The 14,906-nt window shown below is 35.0% G+C and overlaps 2 protein-coding genes across 5 annotated transcripts in view; one reads left to right on the forward strand and one right to left on the reverse strand.

Annotated features, from left to right (window-relative positions):
- Positions 1 to 2,276: 2,276 nt before the first annotated feature.
- LOC144448070 (protein max-like) lies at positions 2,277 to 11,812 on the reverse strand. Of its 4 annotated transcripts, none has more exons than XM_078138230.1 (5): positions 11,677 to 11,812; positions 11,549 to 11,584; positions 10,883 to 10,990; positions 8,409 to 8,532; positions 2,277 to 6,623 (listed from the first exon to the last, which is right to left on the reverse strand). In XM_078138230.1, the coding sequence occupies exons 1-5, from the start codon at positions 11,713 to 11,715 to the stop codon at positions 6,388 to 6,390; spliced, it is 543 nt and encodes a 180-aa protein (XP_077994356.1). In that variant the 5' UTR covers positions 11,716 to 11,812; the 3' UTR covers positions 2,277 to 6,387. The 4 variants fall into 4 exon arrangements, with proteins under 4 accessions (XP_077994356.1, XP_077994348.1, XP_077994371.1 ...); XM_078138222.1 differs by having other exon boundaries at positions 8,409 to 8,535; XM_078138245.1 differs by lacking the exon at positions 11,549 to 11,584 and having other exon boundaries at positions 11,677 to 11,797.
- A 482-nt stretch (positions 11,813 to 12,294) lies between these two features.
- The window catches only part of LOC144450500 (alpha-(1,6)-fucosyltransferase-like), a 49,349-nt gene continuing 46,737 nt past the window's right edge, over positions 12,295 to 14,906 (forward strand). Inside the window, exon 1 of the mRNA XM_078141141.1 lies at positions 12,295 to 12,427. The gene's annotated coding sequence lies outside the window, so the exon portion shown is untranslated. The remainder of the gene's footprint in view (positions 12,428 to 14,906) is intronic.

The following is a 14,906-nucleotide window of genomic DNA, read 5'->3' on the forward strand; positions in this document are numbered from 1 at the left end:
ATGATGTAGAATATGATTGTCCATCTTTGGTGGTAGTCTGACTAAGCGATGATGTAGAATATGCTTGTCCATCTTTGGTGGTAGTCTGACCAACCGATGATGTAGAATATGATTGTCCATCTTTGGTGGTAGTCTGACTAACCAATGATGTAGAATATGATTGTCCATCTTTGGTGGTAGTCTGACTAACCAATGATGTAGAATATGATTGTCCATCTTTGGTGGTAGTCTGACTAACCGATGATGTGGAACATGCATGTCCATCTTTGGTGGTAGTCTGACTAACCAATGATGTAGAATATGATTGTCCATCTTTGGTGGTAGTCTGACTAACCGATGATGTGGAACATGCATGTCCATCTTTGGTGGTAGTCTGACTAACCAATGATGTAGAATATGATTGTCCATCTTTGGTGGTAGTCTGACTAACCGATGATGTAGAATATGACTGTCCATCTTTGCTGGTAGTCTGACTAACCGATGATGTAGAATATGATTGTCCATCTTTGGTGGTAGTCTGACTAACTGATGATGTGGAACATGCTTGTCCACCTTTGCTGGTAGTCTGACTAACTGATGATGTGGAACATGCTTGTCCATCTTTGCGGGTACATGTAGTCTGACTTGTTATTGGCTTACAGAGGGAATTAATCAAAGAAAATAAAGCTGGTGACCTGAAACAAATAAAATCAATCAATTACAAATAATCAAGTTTTATATGATGGAACAAATTGAAGGACATGTGGGATGATAAACATTCACTCACTTTCAATTATACAAAGGACATGACAAAGTCTTTTCATACTAAAGTTCACACAGCCAGAGGTACTGTTACTTGCACTGGTAAGTGCACATACTTGAAGGGTATTTGCACTGCAGTGCAATACCAAAAATCATTATTGCATACCTGTATGCAAATGATATGCAAATGAATGCAGACTCGTTCATTGTACACATGTGATCGTACAATATCACTTTTACAAAAATTGTCTGTTTCAAATAACCATACCTAATAATAACAGAAACCCATGCCACATGAGTGCTAGTGTGGGTACTCAGGGGTATTTTAGAGCTAAAATGTGTGTTTTTGGTCAAAAATCTTCCAAAACTACTGAGCAGATTGGGTTGAAATATAATGGGGATGCATCTGGGCATGTGTAATGAAGCTGTATTCATGTGATAATCTTATTAGCGATATGCAAATTGGTTCTAAAAATGTCAATTTTGGTCAAAAATTTATATCTTGAAACTGCATGGTGAATGGGGTTGAAACTTGGTGGGGATGTTTCTGAAGATGTTATTCTGTAGTTGTTGTTGAAAACATATTTGACACATTTGGCCCTAGCAACCATAACTACGCCCTTAGCAATAGTGAAATGATGATGCATATTACAAAGATAACAGGGATGGGTAGACAAATCAATCAAAAATGTATGCAAATATGCTAACAAGACCACGCCCATCGCAACAGCTAAATGATGGTTTATATTGCAAAGATGAAAAGTGGGAAGGGCAGGCAATTTAATAAAGATTCAAAAAATAATGCAACAAGGCCACGCCCATACCAACAGCTAAATACAGTTGTGCTACAATGCCAATGGTGCTGTTCTTTTCATTGTACACAGCCCAGCAAATACATTGATGTAAATACATTTTATAGTAGCATATCATTTTTCTTGACGTGTGGGCTTATGATACAATGCTAAATGTCACCTGCTGTACGATTTTGAGAAACGTATTCAGCAGAATTAATCGTACATGTTTGGCACAATCACATGTCCACAGTGACTCACATCACTCTCCACCATCTCATGAATCTGGGACTCATTGTCTGCTTGTCCTAGTACCAGCGTCAACCACTTAATTTAATAGTCATGCCCCAATGGCCATTATCGGCATGCATATTTGTAGAAATTCATATATTAGCCTGTATGTAAATTATGTCAATGTTAACTCATGTTAATTGGCATAACAAATGTACATATACATAATGTTATTTGAATAATTAAATGGTCTGGTGTAGTGCTATCACTCCCCCACTCTGACTAGTCAGACTTTACTGACTGAGCGCATTTTTCAAACTTCAATAATGGCTGACATTAATACTAGGACAAACAAAATATTGGAAATAGTGAAGTGGAATCACACAGATCCATGATGTAGATCAGGTAGCAAAAGTGAGGTGTTGACACCTGAAATGTATTCAACTTCCTGGGTAGAAACTAAAGATAACAAATTGAAACACTAGAAAGACAGGTAAATTGAAATGACCACAACTGGTTTATTTTCACAAGTATGTACATGGGACACAGTGAAATGGCAAAAATACAAGAACTGGTAGACAACAGTAAAAACACTATATTTGACAATCTATAATCTAAAAGGAAAAACAGAGAGAGTACACAAAGTATTTGCACATCACACAGTTGTCTCAAAGATTATTTCCATCAAAGTAGGATCAAATACTCCAGATACTTTAATAATACCAGTACTGACAAAACTTCTATTACAATCGTTGCACATGTTTCAGTTTGTTTGTTGTTTTTTTGGGGGGAGGGGGACAAACATATCTAATGGGGGTCCCAGGATTTCCTATTAATCAATATGACCCCATTTTACATGCATATCTTGTACACAAATAGTTTGCATTTAATTATCTATTATTAGTTTCTTTTAAACTTGGAATGATAGTGTATTTGGCACAATCTATTGCAGCTTTGAGAAGAGTAAACATTTACATCAAATGACCAATACACTATTCTCATCTGCACTTCTTTGATTTTGCTAAGGCCTATTCTATTCTACTCTCATACTCAATCCATCAACTGTCCAATACACTGCTGTCCCGTATCACTGCCAATACATATATTTTGGAAATAATAATTACTCTGTCTGTTTTTTGCATTCACTCCCATATGTAAATACGACAAACTTGAATAAAGTCTTTGAATGGCTATATGTTTGTTTTTAGTGTCACTGGTTTGATATTATTGCAGCTTGGTTTTCCCCCATTTGATATACTACATTTGAGTCAATATTTAGACTCATTATTTTTTGAGCAAATTTACACACACCTTCATCTGACCTAGCTACTCTGTGGGAAGGGCATCATAATAGTCTGATGGAAAGTAATTTAAAAACAAATTGGTAGTTTATTTGGTGCTGTACCAACAGTAATCAATAACGGTACGATGAAACATCTACATCATACATGTACTACATACTGCCTGGTATTTTAGTTGTCAAATTTTCAGTGAAAACATATATTTTCTTTGGTTATGGATCTACACAGTGAACACAGAACTTTGCTAAAGCTATGACTTTTCTTTTTTCATCAAAAAGAGAAAGATATGCATTCTCTAAGTATCTTGTTTTATATCACTCTAGCTAAACACATGCACAGTCATTCATGCATGACTGTATACACAGTTGGCACAAGTCAACAAATCCAAATAACAGTTTGACTTATTGGTGTTACAGCACATGTACCAATTCCCTAGTCCACAGCTGTACAATATGTCTAACTATCATGCATTTCATTCACAGTTTGTCTGACAGTAAGCTGTATGTGGATCTTTTCAATCATTCGCAATGCTGATCTTATGAAATAGAGCAAAACGTGGCTCATTGTGCATTTGCTAACCAGTTGCCATGATGATTGTCACCTGCACTTTAGCACTTTCAGTCCATACATAGCACTAAAATGTTTGCACAGGAGTATGGAGAAAACTTTCCCATGTCTTTAACATGATTTCTTACGAGGTAATCTTTCAGTTTTGTACTGGGCGAAATAATAGTCTGTGATGTACACTGGTACCTTACACTGACTGTTGGCATTTTATTACAAGGTAACATATTTACAAAGATCATGTAGATGTTAATGGTGGATTTTGGGGGAAAAGGAAAGCCTGTTAACTATTACATCTTGGAAGAGCTTTGGAACACTTTTTCTCCCTTTATCATACTTGTAGAAATGAGATGAAGGGAACCCATATCCTTCATTCTCATCACAATCCTGACAAGGCAGCGTAACATCTTGAAGATTAACAGTTTGACACCCTACAATATGTGCTATATCTAGCTTTTCAGATTACTTCTACTTGAATGCCTGGTTATAAACGACATCAACTACTAATATTTTACAGTCATGCTATAGAAAGATTTGTTATTTGTTCATCATACACATGACTAGTTGTTTATTTGTAAATTTGTAATGAAAAAACAAAGGTTGATAGATGTAGAATGATGGTCTTCAAATCAATAGGTTTTTGTTTCACTTGGGCACTTTCTGGATTAGTGTCACTGAGCTGAGTAAGACTACAACTTCCTGATGTGATTGATGATAGGCACATGTGAAATGTAAATCACAAAACCTGTATGATACCTGATTATAAATGACACTGACGTGAGCAACAACAGTTGGCTTTCCATGCAATACCTGTAGTCAGATTGTTTAAATGATATCTTGGTGGTATAACAACACACTGGACACTTTAAGTATTGCTTGTCTTACCATTCTGCAAGGAATACTTGTCCTCATGTCCTGGCAGACTAAGAGTGTGGGACACTATAAGTGTGAGATCAATGTCATCCCATACTCTCTACCAATGCCAGAATAAAGACGTGCGAAATAATTCCACACATTAATGGTCTAACATGGAATATCTAAAGTCAATAGAGAATTTTTGTCTTATACTCAACTGTGGCTAGTATGAGACAAAAATTCCCCAACTCATGTGAGATATTCCACTCAACCCATTGGGGGTGTGAGATAATTAGTTCATACACAGTTTTATCTTTTAATGTTGTCTGGGAAGACAAGCAATTACTAATATCATTAACTTTCAGAAACACTGACAATGTCCAGAGTTACCATATGTGGGCAAACTTAACTCTGAGCATCGTTAGGAGACCAAGGTGCTGCAGTTTGACCAAACTAATAGAAATAGTTATCTCTACAGCCCAAATACCCGTTTTGCAGATGAAGTTTATACAATAGAAAAGCATGACTTTTGAAGAGTGTGCCCAATTGTATAATAGGTCCACAAAGTCAACATTCAGGACATTATTGGTATAATTCCATACTTTACATGAAGATGATGATGAACCATAGACCCTCGGTTGGTGTAGGGTCTATTGATGAATACAACAATATGTAACATAATTTTTTGGTGAACGTTAAGACATACATAGCTAAGCTACAGGTTGTATCACAAAGTGGATTGATATCCAAAAACATACCATATTCAATATTTGGATATCATGTGTTTGGGCATGACACAGAAATATTATTGCACAACTATGTGGGCATCCTTTTCCATTGTAAACAAAATTTTTTAAGTGAATGAGAAGAAAAGTAGCAAACCTTGCCACAGTAATTTGTAATGAAATTTCTCGTAGTCAAAATATTTCTTGGAAGGGAATCCCACAGTAGTTTTGAGTACAAGTGTATGACTGAAACTGTCACAAGATGGTGAAATTTACACGTCACACATACCAAACTACATATTCTATATTCATTGTTGTCATGACAATGATAACTTTGATTAAACAAAATTGGTCTTCACTTACAACTTACATTTTGTTTGACCTAATCATTAAAAGCAACTATGTTTTCTGTATACAATGTACTGCATTTTCGTTTCTAAGATAACTTCAAATGAAAAATGTCTTCACTGAAAATTTAGTTTTTCATCTGACCCTTATTGCAATTCTGAGTTTCAGCACAAAATGAGAATGTTCAATTTTAGAACGTGGAAATCATGCATAACTTCTATACTCAAATCTTGAAACTTATGAAATTGTTTGTTTGTTTTTTGGAACCAGGATTGAAGATATGTAGTTGCACAACTGCACAAATACATTTGAAAATATCAGACTAATACCTGCTTGACAAAAAAAAAAATATTCCCCCGTCTAAAGCTTTCCAGTGTGTAAAAAGTACCCTTTGGGTTTGCCAATAAATTTAATGGCAATGAATATATCATGTTATAATTATTTCATTTATTTCATCTTCTTCCTGATATAGGGTAAACTGAAATGTTTAAGTCCATTTTGAATATTTAAAAGAAAAAAAAATTATATTTATATCAGGGAATGTTTGTATATTTCATTGAGGCAATCATTATGCTCCTGAAGTCCAAATACCACAACAAAGTTAGATTGACAAACCCTCCCCTTGTTTTAAATTCCAACAATCTGCACATTAGTTTCAGAGTCCATTTCTCAATACATGCAGATATTGTTTAAAAATCCTACGAAGAACAAAATGTTTTCTTATCCATGCATTCAAACAATGAAGGTTTGTCTAATACTTTTGTGCAATATATTTTCATAAGTTTTTTCGAAGGATAAAAATCAAATTAATACGGCGTGTTTCCACATCAGTTAACTTTTGCCAGTGGATGCTATTGTAGTCGCTGATGACGTCACTGTCTTCAATCTTTTACGTCTTCCCTGTGTATTAACAGCTTCTTCTGAGGAGTCTGATTCAGAACCTGAGCCCCCATCAAAGGCAGACACTGGTCCTCCCTTAGGATTTTTGAAGAGTGGTGTTCCATCAGTGTCAACTAATGTTGCTGGGTCATAATTACCAAGAGCTTTGGCTTTTTCTAAGGCATTAACTGAAACAAGACCACAAGAAAATCGTTATGCATTTATGCATTTTACGTGTTTACTGTGCTTATAAACAAAAAACACTATGGGACAAGCTCCTACAATACTCAATATGTTAACAGACAAACTGAGGGAAATGACCTTGCAATAAACAGTCACCTTACACCTAGTCTATCCACATTGCTGACCTGTGTTTACCATAACTCTCACCCACTGAGTGTAGATGAGAGCTAGTGTAGACACTGATCAGCAATGTAGACAGGCTATATCACACCAAGACTGTGATATAAAGTGTTGCTAGAATCTGGAACAAGACAAATATAAAGTACATTACATAGGACAATTTATGTAACCTTGTAAAACGTCACAACTGATGTCCTTTCTAGAAATTTATCCATTGAAAAAGACATTGTACAGTGCCATTGAACTCCATTGCTAAGTTACATCAATATCTAATGTCAATTGCAAGAATGGGGCACAGACATATAATATGACCTTACAGACAAAGGGTTACATTGAAATGTATTATTAGCAAGTTTACACCCTATATGGTTGAACTCAGCATCTGTGCATGGGGAAATTGCTGCAACGTAGTCATATTTGATAGTATTACAAACGATGGATAGGTATTAAATTTTATCTGTGTATTTGTATACTATGGACATGGCAGAAAAAAACAGCTGTGAAATGTGTTACAAAAGTCTATATATTCTATATCAAATCTTCATAATTATAATGTAATTTGAACAAAATTTCCATTATGTATATATATGCTAGAACTGATTATATCGCGACTGTCCTTGACATGTGAATGCTTTATTTCATACAAAGGTAAAGAGGCTATGCAGTTGAAGGGAAATGTCTCAATAACTCTCATCCGATTTATTCAATGTTGTTTAGAAAATAGACACGACACTCCCTGTGGCAAATAGACACTGATACCCCTTCCTAATTGTGAATGACATTTTCTATAGTATTGGATGGGAGCTGTTGGTGTGTAAGCCAAGCTTTCATTGCTTTTGGTATTTAACTTGATATATTTAACATATTTTCTTGACCTTGTACAGAGTTACTTGTAGCAGCCTCCAGGTAAACAAACAAAACTTGGTCAATATTAATGTCAATTATTGCTTGATATACTAGGTGATCAATCAGGGTGTGCTTGGAAATTCACATCTTAAAATCATTAACGACTATCAACAATTGCCAGGTTTCATTCATGAATAGTCATTAGAATACAATGCTGTGACCTTCATCATGTGGTAACAATGAGATTAGAAAATGCAATTACTGGGTTAGTAATCTGCACTGTGTTGTTGGGGTCTGTGCAAAAATTTGTGGAAATATTTGACATGATTTTTGGTATACACGTAATGATATACTATACTAAGTGATTTCTCAAGGTTGGAGTACCTGTGTTTGTAAAAATAATCCCCTTTATCCCATAAGTAATGAATTTCCCACACTACATGACTCTTAAAAAGTCAAAGTAGGTCAGTTGGGAGGCTGGTTCTAAATTAAATATTCCTGGTTGACTTTGTTTCCTCCATTATACTGGGAATTATAGCAGGTGTCCTTCCATAGCAGAAACATATACAAGTAGAACTGAAATCTAATACATCTGGTAGTAATACTAGTACAGTATAGGCAGTAAATCATACCATGGCTGCCAACTTTCAAACTCCTCCCAGTATGTCTCCAAGTCCTTCCAATAGAACAACACGTTCTTGTCAGATTGTAACATGCCACCACATACATACACAACGATAAATCAATTTTCAAATTGTACTCACTTTGTTTATCAAGAAGTTCATTTTGTCTCTTGAGATCATCTATATCATTTTGATGTGCATTGTTTTTACGCCTCATAAACTGAATGTACTCTGTTGCTTTGTTTAAAATTTGAGCCCTGGATGCCTGCAATAAATAGGAAAACTCATCCCGGTAAAGCCTGGAGCAGACAAAATTATAAAGATGGGAACAGTACCTCATGTTGCTATCTATCCTGTACACTTAAAATTTACATAATAATAGTGAGGTGGCAACAACAACAGACAATACCTAGTCTCTGCAACAAAGGTTACACAAAAATGCAAGACCCAATACTTTCCTACAACAATGTGGTATACCAATGATGTTGTGAACTGTGCAACAATGCAGTTGGCTGACTTACACTCTAAATATCTAAACACATGTCAAGAAATGGCATTATGCAATTATTTGAAATGAAATTGAAGGACATACATTTATTAATGCATGACGTTTATAAAACACTTTATATCAAGGTCCTATGAACTATTTTTATAGGTACCGGATATTATCATACATTCGCAATCAACTCAAGTGACATACTGTCCCATGTATATACAATATTTCTTATTTAAAGTCGTGGTTAGTGATCTGGTTAGTGACCTTTTCTTGACAATATATGCAAAAAAAAGCAGGCTATTCAGTCTACATGCTGCTGTTTCTATTTCATGGTGACGGATTTGTCACCATCCTTTAACAGTTCAACAAATTTGCATAAATGATAAAAACCTACATGCATTATTTGTCCTGGTCTATTTACCATTACAATAGAGCTTTTCAATCGTGTATCATGTAGAAATTTGAGATTATCAAAATGTGTCATATGTCATACTGAGTACTAGTAAATATGGATGAATGTCTTTATGTAATTATGTTGTATCTGATATGAAGCTAGAGATTACTGTCACCCTGACATGTAATAATCTGTATTTTCAATCAAATACATTTTACATAATAAAACACAGCTCCTGAAATAGTATTTACACAAAAAAAATATGAGTTGCTCCGAAACTGTGTGGTTGCATGCACTGCAAAGTCAATTGAATGAAAGGCAAAAATTAACAAAGATACATGTATATTTGTATACATTACTGAAGCCCTGAATAGATCAAAGTATACCCTTAATTTGGTGATCAATTGAAGTCGAATCAATATGGCTTTAGAAATGTCTCCTTTATGTCATTACTCAAGTATTGTAGCAGCTGACATGTTTACGGGGCTTGTGTTGATGTGGTCAATGTCCTTATTGAATTGACAGCCAGTCTCCACCTACACATCAGTTAATATAATTATTGCATGTAAATGCTTCAAACTGGATTTCCAATGCAATATTCTTTTAAAAGCTACAGTGCATCTCAATGTTACTTTCTACGTGTAGTATCTTTCACAGTATCACAAGTACATCCAATACTGACCACTTTTGAAAAGAGTTGATAGTTTCAGTGTTGTGTGTACCTAGAAAATGGCGTTGTGTAGGAGACCCACCCTGCAGGTGGACCTCTCAACAGATAATCAAGATAAAATTGTAATACATGGAGGGGTTAGTATTTGATGTTATTTTGACAAGTGCACCAATAACTTTCTAAACTGTCTTTCCTACTTTGATTTAGTTACAGAATTATCAGGTGTTCTTTATAATTTGTATTGATAGGTAACAGTTCACTTAATATCATGCACAGTTTTAACCAGGCGGAGTGTGTGAGCACCAGTATGAGACAGTTTCATGATTGATATTTTAAGGGTGGTACATCAATACCAGGTAAAAGAGATATGACTGACACCTATTACTGTGCCAAATTGTTGAAATGATAATTAGAATATAAAAATATCAATTTTCAGTTATTATGTTGACATTTGATTCCCTCCTTTTTATTGAAACTGTGACAATAACAATTGACATAATATAATACTGATCTATTCATTAACTGGTATGATATCATATTTCTGACAAGAAAATTGCTAGTCAGTAATTACTGTATGAATGTGATATATTAATGCCAAGCCCCAACTAAGAGAATCCTCATAGGTTTGTGAAATCTACTATGCCATTCATATGTTGTAGTGAGAGTGTGAAGAGGGCATACTGTTCTATAAACCACAGGCCAATATTCTGATATTTGGTGTTTTCATAGTAAACCTTTACACACACAATGACAAGGATTAGATAACTATGTTTTATGGGAGTGAATTGTTAAGTATTGAAGTCAGGGTTACAGGTAATTAAAACACCACATTACAAAGGCTATTTAACTACAATGGATAGAAACAGTCACACCCACAGAGGTGATAAATAACTACTCACAAGCTCACAGAGCATTGCTGAATTTTCATCTTCCTCAGTAAAATCAACAACAATGGTCACATTGACAAGAAGAACCAATGCACAATATTTTTCATAAAATTATATCTAGTGAAATTGTATAATCCAAAGTAAATAAGACAAAATGTAATTAGATACCTTTTCTCCCTGCAATGTTGGGACAGATTCTTTTAAACCATTAAAACTATCCTTTATATGATCACGTCTTTTTCGTTCCAATGCGTTATGATGGGCCCTCTTCTCTGCCTATGTAGAATGACACATGTGGAGTTATTATTAGTATTTGACATACTCGCTATGGCATTTGAACGGTACGAAACTGATACTCTCGGCCTCACGCATGTTGACATACCGTAAACAACACCCACACGTGATACGTTCCTGATGACAGTCGATTTTCAAAACTGAAGTTGTGAATATTACATGTAAGGACATCGCCAGACAACATTCAACACATTGATGATTGAGAAAATTATACGTGCGGTATCAGTGATAATAATTTCATGAGTATAAAGAAATGTCATGAGTAACTTTTCAAAGAGAGTGCGATACAGAACGTAAAATCAACAAATGGTAGAGGACTGACGTTGCGATTGAAAGACAGTCACACGGCAGAAATTTTGACGTGAAAATAAAATGAAAAATTATGATAAATTACATTTTGAGTGGATATGCCATCTATTTACAGTTCAATAATAAGCCATGTAAAATTAATATGGTATCATCAAATCTTTTTTCGTTCCAACAAGAAAGGACATTTTATTTCATATGCACGTGACCTGAACTATACATAAACATGCATACCTCATTATGAGCCTGTGGAGGGCTCAGTGCTTCTTCCTGTAAAATATTACCAATATTGTTAAAGATCAACAAACGGGATTTAAAAACGACAATACTTAAAAGCAAAACACTCATGTGCATTTTCTTACGTCACTTTCGATGTCAATATCTCTGTCATCGTCGCTCATTTTGATGTTTTTTATGTTTTTCCAACGAAGCAATCCTCACCCTTCTGGCGGATGACTCCCTGAAAATGGCGTCCAAACAACGCCACGCGGAAAACATGCGACCAACACACGTGTATTTCTAATCAGCTGATTATGTATTCATCCGCAAGGACGCTGGGCAAGAAATTGAAACATTAAACAAATAAAGATAAACTGTTGTATCGAAGATTTTATCAAAACCTAATATTCAATATCTTCTGAAGTTGTCAACACCACAATATCTGCCAATGTTTATCTCTAAAATAACGGGTTTAAATAGAACTATGTCGCGTAAGTATTCACCGGGGGAAGTGACGTTACAGTATCGATGACAGCATAAACAACGTCCTTCTCAGGTCAAACCTAAACCACAAGTGTATTATGCCAGTAAATATCAAAATTGACTTCAAATTTGGAGTAACTGTATATTTATATTTTTTCTAATAGAATATCGTCTATTTACTAATTTAAGAAAATACTACAAAAATATTTCGAGATACCTAGGGGGTATGGAAATGTTTGTGTCTTCTCTTCTCCAAACACGTCCCGCCTCGCACGCAAGATGGCGCTCCAGCATGGGACTGCAAAGTTGCATATAAGTCCGTGACATCGCGTTGAAGTGACACAGAACATTAACGGTATCCATAGTGAAAATATTGGGACAACACATCCCCACCTGTTATTGGTGAACGTGGTGAGTATTTTCTGTCAATACTTTAATAATGAAATCTAGTTATTTCCACAATGTATCTCACGATCTACAATATTCCAATGCCACCTCCCGAATTCCATATGTGATTGCAGCAATGCAGGGTGTGATTGTGAACACATCGCATCGAATGACCGGTGTTAGTTCGATTTGTACTTGCTGCTGTGCGGTTGAACCGTATATATTGAACCTATTCAGCATTCCCGGAACGCATACTCGGTGAATTTGCAAAGTGACACACGGCATGTGGGAGTTGATGCCTGAGGAGGCGAGTCATGTCATGTCAGGTCACGAGTTAACTAGTGACACGAATCGAGTCGAGTAGTTAGGTTCTGCAACAAGTTCCATGTACGCCCATTGTTAATGATGTAAATAGAAAATAGCATTTATTAAACCATGAGTAACGTAATATCCCATTTCATTGCTCCATGGCCACAAGGTCTTTGTTTCACATATTATATGTGCACTATCACTGTATCAGACGTGTGTGTGTGTGTGACACTGTGTGTGTGTGTGTGTTTGTGTGTGTGTGTGTATAATTTATATATACACATACATATATACATACATATATATATATATATATATATATATATATATATATATATATATATATATATATATATATATATATATATATGTATAATTCATTGGTGTAAAGTCATAGTCATCATTAGGTTCCTACTGGTTAACTCATTGTGTAAAGTCAGTCATCATTAGGTTCCTACTGGTTAACTCATTGATGTAAAGTCAGTCATCATTAGGTTCCTATTGGTTAACTCATTGATGTAAAGTCAGTCATCATTAGGTTCCTATTGGTTAACTCATTGATGTAAAGTCATAGTCATCATTAGGTTCCTACTGGTTAACTCATTGGTGTAAAGTCAGTCATCATTCGGTTCCTACTGGTTAATTCATTGATGTAAAGTCAGTCATCATTAGGTTCCTACTGGTTAACTCATTGATGTAAAGTCAGTCATCATTAGGTTCCTATTGGTTAACTCATTGATGTAAAGTCAGTCATCATTAGGTTCCTATTGGTTAACTCATTGATGTAAAGTCAGTCATCATTCGGTTCCTACTGGTTAATTCATTGGTGTAAAGTTATAGTCATCATTAGGTTCCTACTGGTTAATTCATTGGTGTAAAGTCAGTCATCATTAGGTTCCTACTGGTTAACTCATTGGTGTAAAGTCATAGTCATCATTAGGTTCCTACTGGTTAATTCATTGATGTAAAGTCATAGTCATCATTAGGTTCCTACTGGTTAACTATAAGAAAGCATAGAAAATATACTTATAATCATAAATAGTATAGCATGCAACAGATGGTGTTCTTTTCAATAGTTTTATATCAAATTAGATCGCACCTTTCAGAACGTTTCATGTCATACATTGATAGCACGAACAGACTTTTCATGATATCATTTTCAAAGTACTGTTATTTTTTTCATTTGGACCTGTACCTGAATATGAGGTATGCAATGCATACATGTGTACAAGCATGAGATTCTGATAAGGACAAGACATACATTTTGTGGAATCCCATCGTAGGGACTGGATAAAATATTATCATTAGTTGACTGTAAAAGTGCTAATGATAAAACTAGAACAGTGTTTAGTTAGTGTCTGTGTTATGCAAGCTGTTTAGGATCACTTGTACATATACATTCTGGTTGTAGAGGAACAAAAGAAATATGGTAATGCTATAGTAAGATAATGTGCCATATGACTATCAGTGGCATCCAGCTTGAATGCATGACACACTTGGTCATATTTTGTATACTGGAAATACTGCATTAGGTTTTCATACTGCTATGTCAGTGTAATCTCACAGAGGGTTAGATCCTAAGCTGCAGTTTGTGGATGTTGATAATCCCAAGTCCTAGGGTGATGATACTTAAAGCTGTGTTTCTCATGACCCGACTGACCAAAAATGTTCATAGTTTCCTTCTGATTTTAATAAATTATAATTGTTAATTCTAAGTCATTCAAACTATTACGTTGTAAAATATGATTATGAAATTTAAGTAAGAATCGCCAACTTGTATACATACACCTAATTTTTAATTTTTTTTATCAACCGACTGACCGGAGACTGAGAATTAAGTATGGGTGCCCCCATTTTCTTTTCTTCTTCACAGTCACTATCAGATGTCATTTGTTTCAGTATGGATATTTGACTTTGGTGTTCAAGTTCACTTCCAATTCTGTAGCAGTCAAATTTGATATCAGTGGTTTTTTTGTATTTAACAAAAATTTTCAGTGTTAACGTTAATGTTTAGAGAATATCTGTAGACTAAACAAGGAGGAAGATAGAAAGACCATTTTAACATTTGGTATTACCAGATACCAAGTCCAGGAGATAGAGAATTTTAGTTTTCAGAGAGAGAAAAAAGTACCCATCATCGGAACACAGAGATGCCTGCCATAATTAGATGAAACTTTATCTGCATGCAATTTGA

Source organism: Glandiceps talaboti, chromosome 2 (genome assembly GCF_964340395.1).
Source record: "Glandiceps talaboti chromosome 2, keGlaTala1.1, whole genome shotgun sequence".
Classification (NCBI taxonomy): Eukaryota; Metazoa; Hemichordata; class Enteropneusta; family Spengelidae; genus Glandiceps; species Glandiceps talaboti.